At 33.4% G+C, this 16,788-nt stretch overlaps 1 protein-coding gene across 1 annotated transcript in view; it reads left to right on the forward strand.

The window, feature by feature from the left end:
* SPOCK3 (SPARC (osteonectin), cwcv and kazal like domains proteoglycan 3) overlaps positions 1-16,788 on the forward strand; it is a 155,679-nt gene that overhangs the window by 110,557 nt on the left and 28,334 nt on the right. The window contains exon 3 of the mRNA XM_081813098.1: positions 566-685. Coding sequence (XP_081669224.1) covers positions 566-685 — 120 coding nt within the window. The remainder of the gene's footprint in view (positions 1-565; positions 686-16,788) is intronic.

Genomic DNA, 16,788 nt, shown 5'->3' on the forward strand with positions numbered 1-16,788 from the left:
AAATATTTTACAATCGTTCTTAATGTTAAATAAGATAGCTTTTCCTTTTCTATGCTTAAAAAAATATATAGGTTTAAAGCAAATAGAGACAGCATATATTTATAATTGATAATTCCTATGTGGCTTTAATATACTAATGCAGATTTATAAAATCATAACAGTAATAGCTATTGCCGATAATAAATGTGTAAGTATTCATTTTGGATTTTCAACCCTTTATTTCCCCAGATCATCTACCTTCTTACCATAACAAAAGTGTTCCGCACAAATAGTATGACTAAGTATATGTGATATTAACAATAAGAACATTCCATCAAGTGCTATATTCCACTGAGGAGTGGAAGTAGATTTCTACTAATAGTTTTCCTTATTGAACAAAATGTTCAATGTTATTATATTACATCATCATATTTGAAACATATATTTATTTATTTTCATTTTAAAAAGCTGAAACACACTTAAAATTGTATTACATATTTTTTTATTATTGGAATAATTTGAGAACTAACATTGGCATTATGCTAAGTTATTATTAAAGATTTGTGTTGTTTCTCTTTGTTTTCAGCATGCAGTGACCTGGAATTCAGAGAAGTGGCAAACAGATTGCGGGACTGGTTCAAGGCCCTTCATGAAAGTGGAAGCCAAAACAAGAAGACAATAGCACTACTGAGGCCCGAGAGAAGCAGTAAGATTTCTAAATTTCATATGTGACCTTGTCTTTGATATGGGACTTTATTTCCAATGAATCATTTAAATCAAAGCACATATTTCAAAATGTATTCTTTGCTGAGGTGCTGAACAAAAATCAGAACATTGTGACTACTTCCAAACACACTCATAGTATTTTGCAAGGAAATAAAACATTGTGACAACTCTGGTTGGTAGAAAAAGAAATATCCCCTCAGAGACAACATTAACTTGAAGTGAAAGTGTAGGAATATTTTTCAGTGTTTTGATAGCAGTGGGAAAGAATAAAACAACACAGGAAATAAAGGTAAGATTAGTAGAGTACTTGAGATTTTTACAGACACAATTAGGCCCCCATACCCCGCCCCCCCCCCAGGTTATCCTTTTCATGATGGCTTTGCAGATATTTCTACTTTGATTCAGCAAAGCCAGTAGACAAAAAAGATGCTTTCAATGACATAGTGCAAATCAAATTCATAAAAAAAGAAGAAAATAAGAGTCATTTGAAGATTATATGATTCTTTTATCATCTGTATAATTTCCTGAGTGTTTTCTAATTCCTTAGAAGTAGAAAATGGCAATTAAAGTAAAACACTTGTTATGAAAATTTTATGAACTTTTTATGTTTTTTCATGTATGAAAATATTTATTACACATTTAATACATGTATAAGGAAGATATTGAAATATGAGCTTAATTTGGAGAGCTTTCAAAGATTTAAGTATTTGCTCTAATATGTAAGAAGAGGTGGTAGAGCAGTAATGAGAAGCAACATCTTGTAGTTGACAAAGTCCCAAGTGTGTGCCCTTCTTTGCTCATTATGACATGACCAATTCACTCTACCTTGCAATCCTCAATTACCACTTTCTAACAAAATCACTTCATAGATGGGCACAGTTATCCATAATCTATATTTCCCAAAACACCTCATTTCTTTTTCTTCTCATCAAGGGAATTTCTACAATCCCAACCTTTTGTATTTATGAATCTTATGAATGGTCTTAAATAATTTAATAATTCTTTTTAATTGAACTAATTCAGCTATCACTGATAGACATAATAATTATCTTTGAATGCGTGATGACTATGTATATATGTTTCTTCTTATGAACTTCAGAAAGAAATTATAATATTGTCCCTACCCTTTAGGAGTATTTCTCAGGTTTGTCTTTGGAATTATTGATTACATTTTTGGCAGATGTTATATTTTTTGATGCCTTGAATGTAATTAAAATGACTAATCTTACTTAGTAGAGACAATAGAGTATATTTGTCCCTGTATTCATAAAGCAAATATATCTGGGGTGAAGCAAAAGTTTGTTTCAGACCCTTACATATGATATTTTAAAATTCATATCTACACCTATCCTACCAATTCCCATATTTGAATATTTTTATTTCTTGATCTCAAATTTCTTCTTTGAACTTGAATTTAGACTAGTGATTTCTCCCATATTTGGAGATGGATAAAAGGAGAGCTTGTAGAACACTCAGCACAATGACTAGTTAATTGTACATATTCATAAATATCATTTCCCTTTCTGGGTTCTTCTTTCAAGAAATGAGGCACTCTTAATATAGTAGGTTATTTACAAGAAACCTTAAGTAGTTGAGTATCTTTGAAAAGTAAATGAAAAACTGGGCATAGGATTATTTATACTACTTGAAATGGTCAGAGGCCAACTAGAAGTACATTTCCAAAAGGAAATAATCCATTAGAACAGGTAAGACAAATCACCTCAAGAAAAGTGGCTGACTCCCTCAATTCCTCAGATCTGTGTATCATCTGAGGGGTTTTTTTTGTTTTATTTATTTATTTATTTATTTTTATTTGAGAGAGAGAGAAAGAATGAGAGAGAGAGAGGGATGGAACATGAAGGGGTGAGGATGAGAGGGAGAAGCAGACTGCCTACTGAGCAGGGAGCCCTATGCAGGACTTGATCCTGGGACTCCAGGATCATGACCTGAGCCAAAGGCAATCGCTTAACCAACTGAGCCACCCAGGTGCCCCCTGAGTGACTTCTTTCCTGACTCCATCATATTTAATTTGTGAACCAACCCACAATATTATATTCCCTGATTTCTTTCTATTTTTATTTTTCCTTCATAGCATTTCTCACTATCTACTATAGTAATAAACTACTTGTTTATTTGGTTTATTGTCTCTCTCTCTCTCTCTCTTTCTCTCTCACACACACACACACACACACACACACACTAGATAACTGTGAACTTAGTGAAAACTGAGATCTTTATATATAACACTGTATTATTGGAGTACAGAATAGTTTGACACATAGTACTCCTAAATAAAAATAAGTAGTATTACTGAATGGAATAAACAAAGAAGTGATCAAAATACTGCATTATCTGGATATACCACAATTTAATCAATAATTTTTCTCCTAAGAATGATTGTTTATTATTTCCATTATTTTCTCCATGACAACCAATTCTGCAGTTGATAGTTATGCTTTTATTTCTAAGAAAGATTCCAAGAAGTGGAAGTGATGGGTCAAAATGCATGCATTTCAAATGATAAATGATAATAGATGTTTCAGGCTCCTTTGCAAAAATCTTAAGGTATTTTTAATTTCTAACAGCAAAACATGAGAGTTAACTTTTGTCTTCATTCTTGGCAGCAAAAATATTACCATTCCTTTTAACTTTTCCATTCTGGTGAGCATGCTATTATAATTCATTGTTAATCTAATTTTCATTCCATTTATTAGCAGTGAATTTGAACACAAATATATTAGTGGGGGGAACTTTGATACAGCAAAACAAAATAAAATGACTCTTTCAGCTTGGCTACTCTAATGAAATACTAGAGACTAGGTGGATTAAACAATAGACATTTCTCAAATTATGGAGGCTGGGAAGTCCTACTTATGGGGCTGGCAGATTGGATTCCTGGCGAAGACTATTTTCCTGCTTGTAGACAGACATCTTTTCCCATGGCAGAGTCAGAGAGAGATCTCTCTGGGGTCTCTTCTTATTTAGGCACCAATCCCCTCATGTAGGTTCTACCTTCATGACCTAACTATGTCCTTTTTCAAACGCCATCAAATTGGGGGATAGGACTTCATCATAAGAACTTTGGGAGGATACGATTCAGTACATAGCACAAAACAAAACAGCACACAAACACAAACACACACAAAACCACTAGTTATATCAACTTATATGTTCAATTCTAAGAAAGGTATATTGATGTCTTCCATTATAATTGTATTTAATAGTTTCTTCTAGTATTTTGGGGAGTTTTTGCTATATGTGTTTGCTATTCTATTTTTTAGAATGTATAGATTTATTTCTGTTCTAACCATTAATAAATTATGCTCCTTATCACTTTATTTTATGACATTATATTCTAGTTACTTCTTTTTTCCACATATTTCACCTAATCTCATAGTAATACTATCATTCCTACATTTAATTTTATTACATTTGCCTGATATACTTGCTAACACTTTATTACCAATTTTTCTTTATTACTTAGACCTAAATGTCTTTCTTGTAAGTATCCATAGTTGAGCTTTCAGTTTTCAATATGACAGTGAGAAAACTTTTGATTCTTTTATAATCAAGTTATAATATTAAAGTCAACATACAACATAAAGCACAGAAAAATATTCTGATAAAACACAGAATGTTTGCCATTTAAGAGATTACCCAGGAGACAAAGAAAACCTTATTTTCACAATTTCTAATTAAGAACAGACCAATAATGCAAGAAAATTTTGTCATCTTAAAAGAGAGACAAAACAAATTTTAGTTTTGCATCTGTATAATATTTGATACTAATTTAAAAAAAATCTTATATAATAAACCTTTCAAATATTAGTGAGCACTGACCATGACGATATTTTGGGGGATTGTTTTATAATTTTTGTATTTATGTAGATTTTGTCATGCATTTTTGGAACAATGAGTCATTTTATTTTAGGATAAAACTATGTTTTTAACAAAGACATATCTTGCATACCTTGCATATCAAGTTGCTTGTATCATTATTTTTCCTAGTAGAGTATTACTTATATAGATATTACAATTTTAAATTACAGTAATTTTTATTTTATATAGAAGACTATGAGGTAGATATTTTTAAACTCTTATGCATTAGCATTTTGCAGTAATTTTTGAGGAATGTCCGTACTGTTTCCACAGTGATGGTAGCAATTTACATTCTTACCAACAGTATACAAGAGTTCTTTTTGTCTACATCCTCACCAACACTTATTGTTTCTTGTCTTTTTTTTATTTTAGCCTTACTTACAGGTGTGAGGTGATATCTCATTGTGGTTTTGATTTGCATTTCCTTGATGATGAGTGATGTTGAACATCTTTCATGTATCTATGGCCATCTGTATGTCTTCTTTGGAAAAAATGTCTATTCATGTCCTTTGCCCATTTGTTAATCAGGCTGCTTGTTTTATTTGGTGTTGAGTGTATAAGTTCTTTATATATTTTGGATATTAGCCTTCTACCAGATATGTCATTTGCAAATATCTTCTATTCAGTAAGTTACCTCTTTGATGATTAATTCCTTTGCTGTGCAAAAGCTTTTATTTTCATGTAGTCTCAATAGTTTATTTTTGCCTTTGTTTTCCATGCCTTAGGAGACATATCTAGAAAATGTTGCTATGGCCAGTATCAGAGAAATTACTGCCTATGTTGTCTTATAGGATTTTCAGGTTTCATGTCTTTAATTCATTTTGAGTTTATTTTTTGTATCTGATGCTAAAAGGTGATCCAGTTTCATTCTTTTGCATGTAGTTGTAGTTTTCCCAGCACTATTTATTAAAGAAATGGTCTTTTTAAAACATTAAATTTATTAAGAGGTTATTTTTTTATTTCTAGAAATTTGAGTATAATATGTAATTTATATAAGCACTTATTATTTCTAAGCCAATCACAATAGAAATTTCTTTTTTTTTAAAGATTTTATTTATTTATTTGACAGAGAGAGACACAGTGAGAGAGGGAACACAAGCAGGGGGAGTGGGAGAGGGAGAAGCAGGCTTCCTGCTGAGCAGGGAGCCCGATGCAGGGCTCTATCCCAGGACCCTGGGATCATGACTTGAGCCAAAGGCAGACGCTTAATGACTGAGCCAAACAGGTGCCCCAACAATAGAAATTTCTTAAGAGATTTTATAATCTAATTTGGTAATAACATCTGAAGATAGGGGAAAACACACACACACACACATCCATGCACACTCACGCATACACATGGACATGTGTAGAGTTTAAAGCTTTGGCATTTTAGTCTTGAGTCATGTACAAGCATAGAAATATAAAACTCACTGGTTTATATCAAAGAACTGTCTCTCATCCTTGCCTCACATTTACATTTTTATAAAGATTATGTTTATGGAGGATGGAATAAGTTGTGGTTATATAGTTAAATATGAGAACTGATGCTCTACCAATATTTAGAGAGGACACCTTTAACATTGTTTTCATTCTGATGTGCACTGTTATGGAAACTGTGGATGAAATTTTGCTTGAGGGACTGAGGAGAGTCCAGTTGTCCATCTGGGCATTTCCAAAGCCCATCTCAGAAGACAAAATGTCCAGCCTGTTTCCAATTAATTCTTTTGGCTTCAGATGGTTGCTCTTGGAGTCTCTGGATCCCTTGAAAGCCCCTGATGGGGCAAAGTCCTAAAGTTTGACTGGTAGCAGGAGTTTGAGGGGCAGGACTAAGAAGAGAAAAGCCTCCATGAATACCGGGGTGAAGACCATGGGATCCAAGGGATGTTAGCACTCCAAGTCTCAGCACTATTAAAAAAAAAAAAAAAAAAGCCAAATAAATGCAAATCTGGACTAGGTGAAGAAAGACTTTGGCATGAGAGAAAAGAAAGAAAAAAGGGGTAAGGGTGTTGAATGAAGACAGATGAAAAGATTTTAGGGAGCTGAAAGGAAGGTTGAAAGTGATAAAACAAAACAAAACAACAAAAGGTGGAGGAAGAACAAGAACTGATGGGAAGGCAGAGTTCTTAGATGCACCAGTGTAAGGAGATCCCAAGTTTTGCGAAACTTCATTGTAGTGTCAAATTATCCTTAAATAAATTTTGCCACTTGTAGAGATATTGGAAGGAAATAATGCCAATAAGAGTCCTACTCAACAGAAAAAGTCAGGAATTAAATCCCCATTCAAGAAAAGCCAAGAAGACTTAGGTCTAGGAAGATTCTCACTCAAACAGAAACAATAGGGAAAAGTACTGCTTAACAGAATCAAAGTAGCTTCTTATAGTACTATAATAGACAAATATCCCACAGCTCTGGGTTAGGAATTGTGACTTACCATAGTTCCCTAGCCGGGAAGGACACAAAGTGTTTGAGAAGCCTCCATGAATACCTGAAGACAGTGGGATCCAAAGGGTACTCAGCACTTCAAGCCACAGCACCATAAAATATCAAATAAATACAAATCCAGATTAAGTAAAGAAAGACTATTCAAAAAGACTATTGGGGTATGGAAAATGCTTCAACCTCAAGATTTGCAAACATGTCAAATCAAACAAGAAAAGTCTTTTTTTAGGGTTTTATTTAAATTCAAGTTAGTTAACATATAGTATATTATTAGTTTCAGGGGTGGAATTTAGTGATTCATCAGTTACATATAACACCCAGTGCTCATTACAAGTGTCTTCCTTAATACCCATCACCCAATTTTCCCAACTCCATTTGTTGAGGAGACTGTCTTTTTTTCCACTGGATATTCTTTCCTGTTTTGTCAAAGATTAGTTGACCAAATAGCTGAGGGTCCATTTCTGGGTTCTCTATGCTGTTCTATTGATCTATGTATCTGTTTTTGTGCCAGTACCATATTATTTTGATGATTACAGCTTGAAGTATCGAATTGTGATGCCCCTAGCTTTGGTTTTCTTTTTCAACATTACTTTGGCTATTCAGGGTTTTTTTTGGTTCCATACAAATGTTAGAATTGTTTGTTCCAGCTCTGTGAAAAATGCTAGTGTTATTTTGATAGGGATTGCATTGAATGTATAGATAGCTTTGGGTAGGATACACATTTTAACAATATTTGCTCTTCCAATCCATGAACATGGAATGTTTTTCCATTTATTTATCTCTTTCTCAATTTCTTTCATAAGCGTTCTATAGTTGTCAGAGTACACCTGTTTGGTTAGGTTTACTCCAAGGTATCTTATGGTTATAGGCACAGTTGTAAATGGGATTGAATCCTTGGTTTCTCTTTCTGCTGCTTCATTATTGGTGTACAGAAATGCAACAGATTTTTGTGCATTGATTTTATATCCTCAGACTTTGCTGAATTCTTGTATCAGTTCTGGCAAGTTTTTAGTGGAGTCTTTCAGGTTTTGTACGTAGAGTATCATGTCAACAGAAGAAAACTGGAGTAACCATACTTCTATCAGACAAACTAGATTTTAAACCAAAGACTGTAATAGAGATGAAGAAGGACACTATGTTGTAATATAAGTGTCTATCCAACAAGAAGATCTAACAATTGTAAATATTTATGCCCCTAACTTGGGAGTAGCCAAATATATAAATCAATTAATAAGAAACTTAAAGAAATTCATTGATAATAATACAATAATAGTAGGGGAATTTAATACCCCATTCACAGCAATGGGCAGATCATCTAAGCAGAAGATCAACAAGGAAACAAGGGCTTTGAATGACACACTGGATCAGATGGACTTAACAGATATATTCAGAGCATTTCATCCCAAAGCAGCAGAATACACATTCTTTCGAGTGCACATGGAGCATTCTCCAGAATAGATCACATACTGGGTCATAAATCAAGCCTCTAATGGTACCAGATTAAGATCATACCATGCATATTTTCAGACCACAATGCTATGAAACTTGAAATCAACCACAAGAAAATATTTGGAAAGATCACAAATACATGGAGGTTAAAGAACATCCTACTAAAGAATGAATGGGTTAACCAGGAAATTAAAGAAGAGTTAAAAAAAAAAATACATGGAAGCAAGTGAAAATGAAAACACTACAATCCAAAACCTTTGGGATGCAGCAAAGGCAAGCCTAAGAGGGCAGTATATAGCAATACAGGTCTTCCTCAAGAAACAAGAGAAGTCTCAAATACACAACTTAATCTTACACCTGGAAAAATAACAACAAATAAATCCTAAGTCTGGCAAGAGAAGGGAAATAACAAAGATTAGAGCAGAAATAAATGATATAGAAATAAAAAAAAATTAGAACACATCAGTGAAACTAGAAGCTGGTTCTTTGAAAGAATTAACAAAATTGATAAACCCCTGGCCAGACTTATCAAAAAGAAAAAAGAAGGGACCCAAATAAATAAAATCATGAATGAAAGAGGAGAGATCACAACACCACAGAAATACAAACAATTATAATAGAATATTATGAGCAATTATATGCCAACAAATTAGGCAATCTGGAAGAAATGAATAAATTCCTAGAAACATATAAACTACCAAAAGTGAAGCAGGAAGAAATAGAAAATCTGAACAGACCCATAACCAGAAAAGAAATAGAATCACTAATCAAGAATCTCCCAACAAACAAGAGTCCAGGGCTGGATGTCTTCCTTGTGAAATTCTACCAAACATTTAAGAATTAATACCAGCCACTGTGGAAAACAATATGGAGGTTCCTCAAAAAGATAAAAATAGAGCTACCCCATGATCCAGCAACTGCACTACTAGAAATTTCTCCAAAGGATACAAAAATAGTGATTCAAAAGGGCACATGCACCCCAATATTTATAGCAGGAATGTCCACAATAGCCAAACTATGGAAAAAGCCCAGATGTCCATCAACAGATGAATAGATAAAGAAGATGTGGTGTATACACACACCACACACACACACACACACACACACACACACACACACACAATGGAATACTACTAAGCCATTAAAAATGAAATCTTGCCATTTGCAACAATGTGGATGGAACTAGACGATATTATGCTAAGTGAAATAAGTAGTCAATCAGAGAAAGATAAATACTATATGATTTCACTCATATGTGGAATTTAAGAAACAAAACAGATGATCATAAGGGAAGATAAAGACAGATAAAATAAGATAAAAACAGAGAAGGAGGCAAACCATGAGACTCTTAACTGTAGGGAACAAATCGAAGGTTGCTGGAGGGGACGGAGGTAGGGTGATGGGGTAATTAGGTGATGGGCATTAAGGAGAGCATTTGATGTAATAAGCACTGGGTGTTACATGCAACTAATGAATCCCTAAATTCTACCCCTGAAAATTGATAATACACTATATGTTAACTAAATTGAATTTAAATAAAAAAATAAAAATAAAATAAAATAAAGAATTAATATCCATTCTTCTGAAACTGTTCCAAAAAAATAGAAAGAACACTTCAAAACTCATTCTATGAGGCTAGCGTTACCTTGATCCCAAAACCAAAGATCCCACTAAAAAGAATTACAGACCAATATCTCTGATGAACATGGATACAAAAATTCTCGACAAGATACTATCTAATCGAATCCAACAGTGTATTAAAAGGATTATTCACCACGAACAAGTGGGATTTATTCCTTAGCTGCAGGGGTGGTTTAATATCTGCAGATCAATCGATGTGATACACCACATTAATAAATGAAAGGATAAGAACCATATAATCCTCTCAATAGACACAGAACAAGCATTTAACAAAATATAGCATTCTTTCTTGATAAAAACCCTCAAGAAAGTAGGGATAGAAGGAACATATCTCAACATCATAAAGTCCATATATGAAAACCCACAGCTAATATCGTCCTCAATGGGGAAAAACTGAGAGCTTTTCCCTTAAGGTCAGGAACATGACAGGGATGTCCACTCTCATCACTGTTGTTTGACATATACTAGAAATCCTAGCCTCACAATCAAACAACAAAAAGAAATAAAAGTCATCCACATCGACAAGGAAGAAGTCAAAGTTTCACTCTGCAGAAAAATCTTTCTTTTACAGGAAGGAGTAAGCAGGGCCAGCAATACTTTTGTGGATGAGGAAGCTAAATGTGTGAGGTAAGCAGGTAGCAAAATTTGGGCAGGAAATAATATTTCTGTGCTCAGCAGATTCTCAGAACATCAGTTAAGGAGGGGTTTTGTGTACCTTAGTGCTTTAGTCCTTGCTCAAACATGTGGAAAAGCCAAAGTTTAGGGGTCTGGAGGAGGAGAAAAGCATGGTTAAAGTTTGGACAAGCCAAAGTTCAGTGACTAAGTAATAGGCAATTGTGAGCACTTGGTCAAATTTTATTCCTAAGTATAAATGACTCATTTATCTACCAAGCAAGAATATGAGACCTTTAAGCCTCTTATTTCACTCATAATTTCCATCCTTTTATATCTTTGGTCTGTGTTTTGATACATTCCTTGCACTTGATTGTTTAGGCCTCTGATATGATGCTTCACAGTGGCAATTCTCTCTACAGTTCACCCACAGAATTACTGGGCTGGGAAATTATGTTTTTCAGTCTAGAAAGTATTTTTGTACATTTTTTTAATGTGCGTACTCTAAAATTGTATGTGTGTATGTGTGTGTGTGTGTGTGTGTTAAATTTAAGTAGATGGTCTCTTCTCTTATTTATTCAACTCAATATGAAATTGATTTTTCTCTCTCTGGCTACTTGAGCCTTTAGTTTGTGGTATTTTCCCTTTGTTTATTCACTAAGCCCCAGTCTATTTGGTGACATCCCTTTATTAGCAATAGTCCCAAATGGGATGGAAAACAGTCTCATACTGGCTTTACCTCAAAGCATTAGAAAGGCCACTGGTTCTGAGCTGTGGAGAAAATTACCTTATTCTTGTATCTCTTAGACTGTCCCAGCCTCCCTTATGAAAACTAACTCCCAATATAGTAAGTTGATATTGACCTTCTCCCCAGGAGTCTGTAGTTTTCGGTGAGTCAGGTTATTTTTAGGGTCTCTCACTTCCTATTCTCCACCCTCGATCCACATTCTGTTCTCCATCACCCACCTAGCCCATGGGAAGAGAGAGCTCAATAGCAATTTGCACCCATTTTTCTTTAGACTCCAACACTCATTTGACTGAAGAGAGTGATAGTGGATTGAAGTTAATCATGGAGAAGGAGCTTGCTGCATTTGGGTGGTCAGAACACCTTTCTTATACTTAATCAACCGACTTCAAATTTAAAATAGAAAGAGTAACAAATCTGAAGAACAATTTAGAGAAGAATTCTTGTTTGTATTTAAATATCAAAATAGTAATGCTAAGGGGAATACATAAGAAAGAACCACAATGTATATTTTTCTGGTTGTGCAAAGAAGAATGTTTAAATACCAATATTTATTGTTTAATGTATTACCTTTGAGATAGATATTTGGCTTTTGATGGATCTGTATCTATAGTGACATTTAAGTTGATGTAATTTAAAACAAAATGGTCAATTTGTACTTTACTATCTGGAAATATCATAGTTTACTTTCTATGTTATTAGAATATTTGTGAATAGAATATGTATTTCTTATAAAATAATTCTCGAGAATTACATCTGTTTGATTTAACTTGTAGTAAAAAAGTTAATGAATGAGTTCAAGAGGCAAGTCTGAGTTGGCACAGAACTGGTTGGCATGCAGGAAGAAAGTGGACAAGGGATGTTAGCCCATGTCTTCTTTGCCAGTACTTTCTATCCTTAAATAATCTGAAAAATTCAAAATTCTACTCACTTCATACAAAGACTTAGATATGTGCTTCTTCCAACCAAACACATAGAACAACAAATGCTCATAGGAACAATACAGAAAAATCTGGCTCTTACATATTGTCTAAAAGAAGAGCCAGGGCGCCTGGGTGGCTCAGTCAGTTAAGCATCTGCCTTCAGCTCAGGTCGTGATCCCAGGGTCCTGGGAACAAGTCCGGCGTTGGGCTCCCTGCTCAGTGGGGAGCCTGCTTCTCCCTCTCACTCTCCTGCTCCCCCTACTTGTGCTCTCTTTCTCTCTTTCTCTCTCTCTCTCTCTCTCTCAAATAAATGAATAAAATCTTTGGGGAAAAAAAAAGAAAAGAAGAGCCAATGCCTTATCAAACATTGTTGAACATGAATGCGTATGTTAGGTTGGACCAAATGAAATTACTAATTTTGGAATTACAAAACAATATTCTCAAATATTTCTTAATAAAATAAAAAAATTTCTTAATAAAAATCATCTGAAAATTCACTACTTTACCCTACTTTTACTCATATTAGTCATCTCTTTTATATGTAGGTTAATCTGCCTACTTTAATAGTCTAAATTATTTTCTTTCCCCAAATAATGTAAAACTTTTATCTCTTTAATTTTTCTGCAGTGCCATAATGAGCAAAAATACAAATTAAGCCACAATATCTTGTGTTTTCCTTTATCATAGTCTCATAAGCCAGCCTCATTATATATGAACTACAGAGCTGCTAATGATCCTGAAGCTGAATACAGAATATGTTATATGTTCTCTAGCTTCATTTTTTTTTCCTATTCAGAAGCCAGACTGCTAAAAACAATTAATACAAATTGTTCTTGTGGCTTAACCATTGCTTACTGACCTCTCTGTGGGTATTATGGGATTTTGATTAATGCAGTTCCTCATAATAGAGATACTTGCTTCATATTTGCTGTTTTATTTTTTTGAGGGGGGTGCGGAGTCCAAGAACACTTCACCCTGTTCTCTGTACTCTCCCACTTCATTCTGCTTGTTGCTTAAATATCTGGCATCAGAGGTTCTCCCTTCTACAACCTATGAAATCACAGCACCAGCAGGAGCATTTGCCTGAGTATTACGCTGCTTTTCTTTTCTTTATAGCAAATACATTTATTCCAAATAAGCATAAGTTCTATGAGGCCAGGAATTTTCTGCTGTGAAGTCTCCAGCTAGTAGAAATGGCCCCTGGCACATAATAGGGACTCAGGGACTAAGACTAATAAAGTAGCCTGTAGCTGCTTTCTCATTGCTGAATGACACGCAGGTTCCAGGAGGACAAATCTTTGACAGTAGGACGACTGAACAAAAAGAGTCAAGATTTGATGAAACTTAAATGGGAAGATATTCTACTTCTTTTTATAAGGCAATGAGCCTTGAATGTGCACTATGACTTCGTAAAAAAGGGGAAACTTGTTAGCCTCATATGCTAGCCATCAAATTAATAGTGTCATACTTTTTACATTAAACATCTTTTTACACTGTCAGAAATATTTTACGGTATGATTAAAAATAGTAGGGTTTTTTCTTTTTTTTTTTTTTAAAGATTTTATTTATTTATTTGACAGGGAGAGAAAGACACAGAGAGAGGAAACACAAGCAGGGGGAGTGGGAGAGAGAGAAGCAGACTTCCCACGGAGCAGAGAGCCTGATGTAGGGCTCGATCCCAGGACCCTGGGACCATGACCTGAGCCGAAGGCAGACGCTTAACAACTGAGCCACCCAGGCATCCTAGGGTTTTTTCTTAGAGGTTATTTTAGTAGTTGTTCTCCATTTTCTACCATAATAGGATATTAACTTGAGTTTTAAACTGACCAAATTTTATTACAACCATTACATGAAACATAGTATTGCCATTCCCTAAGAAGAATTGATTGTTCATCTGAATATTGGATAGTGTAAATATTTCATAGTTAAATGTCTTCAGTTGACAAAGATCAATAATGTTATAGCTTTTTAAGAAATTAAGCAAGCTGGTAAAGTTTGCCATTATTTTTTAACAACCTATATCTATTTTACATACAAAATCAAGTTTCTTGGGGCTCCTGCTTGGCTCAGTTGGTTAAGCATCAGACTCTTGATCTCAGGTCAGGTCTTAATCTCAGAGTCAGGAGTTCAAGACCCATATTGGGCTCCACAATGGACATGGAGACTACTTAAAAAAAAGTCAAGTTTCTTGGGTATATTTTGTTTAGCTCTATTTTAGGACTATCACTGTCCAATGAGCAATTATTATAGAAAAGCAACCAGATGGTAAAAACTTAAGATGTATTTTATGATGAGAAGGTAAAGGAAATCGAGCTATTTGGCCTCTGATTCTATTATCTTTATACTTGTTTGAGTCTTTTTTCAGTAAGTATATGTTGTAATTACATAATGTAATCTGTATACTGGATATATTTTATTTTATTATTTAAATCTCTAAAAATTTAAGAACAGAAATATTGTACACAGTTTTTTTTCCTAATATGGTTGCATTTGAGTATGGGTGTGGGGGGGTATCCTTCTTTGAAAGAGACATTGTATTAATCTTATTTTTGTCAATTTGGAAAGCTTCAGGACATCAGAATCCTATGCAAAAACCTAGGATAACAGTCTAACTCAGATTAAGATAATGTCTCATTTTTTGCTTTCCTAGGTATCAAATGCTCTCCTCAGTCAGAGAAAATGACAGAATTACTTAAACCCCCAGTGTAAATGAATACATTTTAATTTCTTACCAAGACATTGCACACTTTATGTCATGCTGTCTTCCCATTGAGAGGAAGATTGAATTTGAAATCAGATGACATAAAAACAGTGCCCTTTTTAATGCAATTAAGAGCTTTTTAGGTACAGCCTGGAACTTTATCTTTTGAAAACAAAGATTTGTAAAGTTGGTAGATAAATTTTCTTTTCTTATATCAAGTAGTAAAATGAAAGATCCAGATCATTGCTTATTTTGTTTGTTCTAATTATTGAGACAGCTGGCATTTTCTTCTTTAATTTGGTAGAAACAATAACTCTCTCTACATAAAATTTAATTATACACTTTGGTATTACTATGGTATTATTTTAACATATAGATATTATAATTTTATAGAAATTTATTTCATATTTAGCTAAATTAATATAATTCTATATAAATTAAAATTATAACTATAAAATAAAGATGTTAAGTGAATGAATATTGTAATAAAATCTTTTTGTTACAATTGTGTCCTGGAAAATATTCCAGTTGGATTTGTTAGGCACCAAACTTTTGGTGAGCCTCTAGTCTTTAGGAACTATGTATCCAAAAGAATTACAATTAACATTGGAAATTTTGGAATCATTAACAGGTGGTTGCTTCTTAAAGGGTAAGTGAAATATTGACAAGTTTATTACATTTTGTTTCAATAAAATGAATACATTCATTTCAAAATATAATCATGTCGGGGTGTTCAAAACATATTTAACCAGTAATTTGAACTATTAGAACCAAGTCAAAAATGAAACACTTTCTTCCCAAACAGACTACAACAAAGAGATCTAAAAAAAAAAAAAAAATCTATGCAGAAAAATAAAGCATAATATTAATACAAACATTTCATATACATTCAGTCTTTTATAACATAAGCGTTATTTCTACTGAATTTTACTCCAGTGCCAGTTGAGGAACACTCAAATACCTGGAATGTGTGCATAATAGGTGTCTTAAAAGCATCAGGACCTGATAATTAAACAAAGGGGGAAAGTATAAATAAAAGGAAATAAAATTGTTCAAAAGGATAACTCTCTGGGGTTATTTAATGTGGAAACAAATAGTTCTATACACCACAGCAGTCCTTGGACCATATGCTAGCCAATAAAAAAAGCAGTTAATTTTATGATGATTCCTTTGAGACATTGATGAGGGTTAAATTATTTTAACATATCACAGATAAGAACATATATACAATGTTTTTCTTCTATTTCTTTTTTTTAGATACTATATATTTTAATTACACATACAATACATGATTTTTTTTTAAATGACTTGTGAAGGTATATTAAAAGAGTTAATATCCTTTCATCAACCCAATCCATTCCTTCCATCATGAAGTAAAAAATTATTAGGAGCTTAATACATTTGGTTTTCCAATCCTACTTTATTCTCATACAACATATATTCACATAAAATTTTTTATATAAATGAGATCATACTATATACAGTATACAGCAGTATAATTATTATTACTAGGCAGCCATTATTAACTTTTTAATCCTTTATTGTATTGCAAGTATTTTCTCACTACATTTTCTCTATTTTGATTTCAGAATTCTTAGTTTGTGTTCCTTAAAAAAGTTCTCTCATAAAAAAATTGCCCTGGATATCTTCTAATATATATATTTTTGCATTTGAATCTGTAAGCTATCCACATTCCTAAATGTGAGACAGGA

The sequence above is a fragment of the Leptonychotes weddellii genome, chromosome 2 (assembly GCF_054177405.1).
Source record: "Leptonychotes weddellii isolate Sample4059 chromosome 2, ASM5417740v2, whole genome shotgun sequence".
Taxonomy (NCBI): Eukaryota; Metazoa; Chordata; class Mammalia; order Carnivora; family Phocidae; genus Leptonychotes; species Leptonychotes weddellii.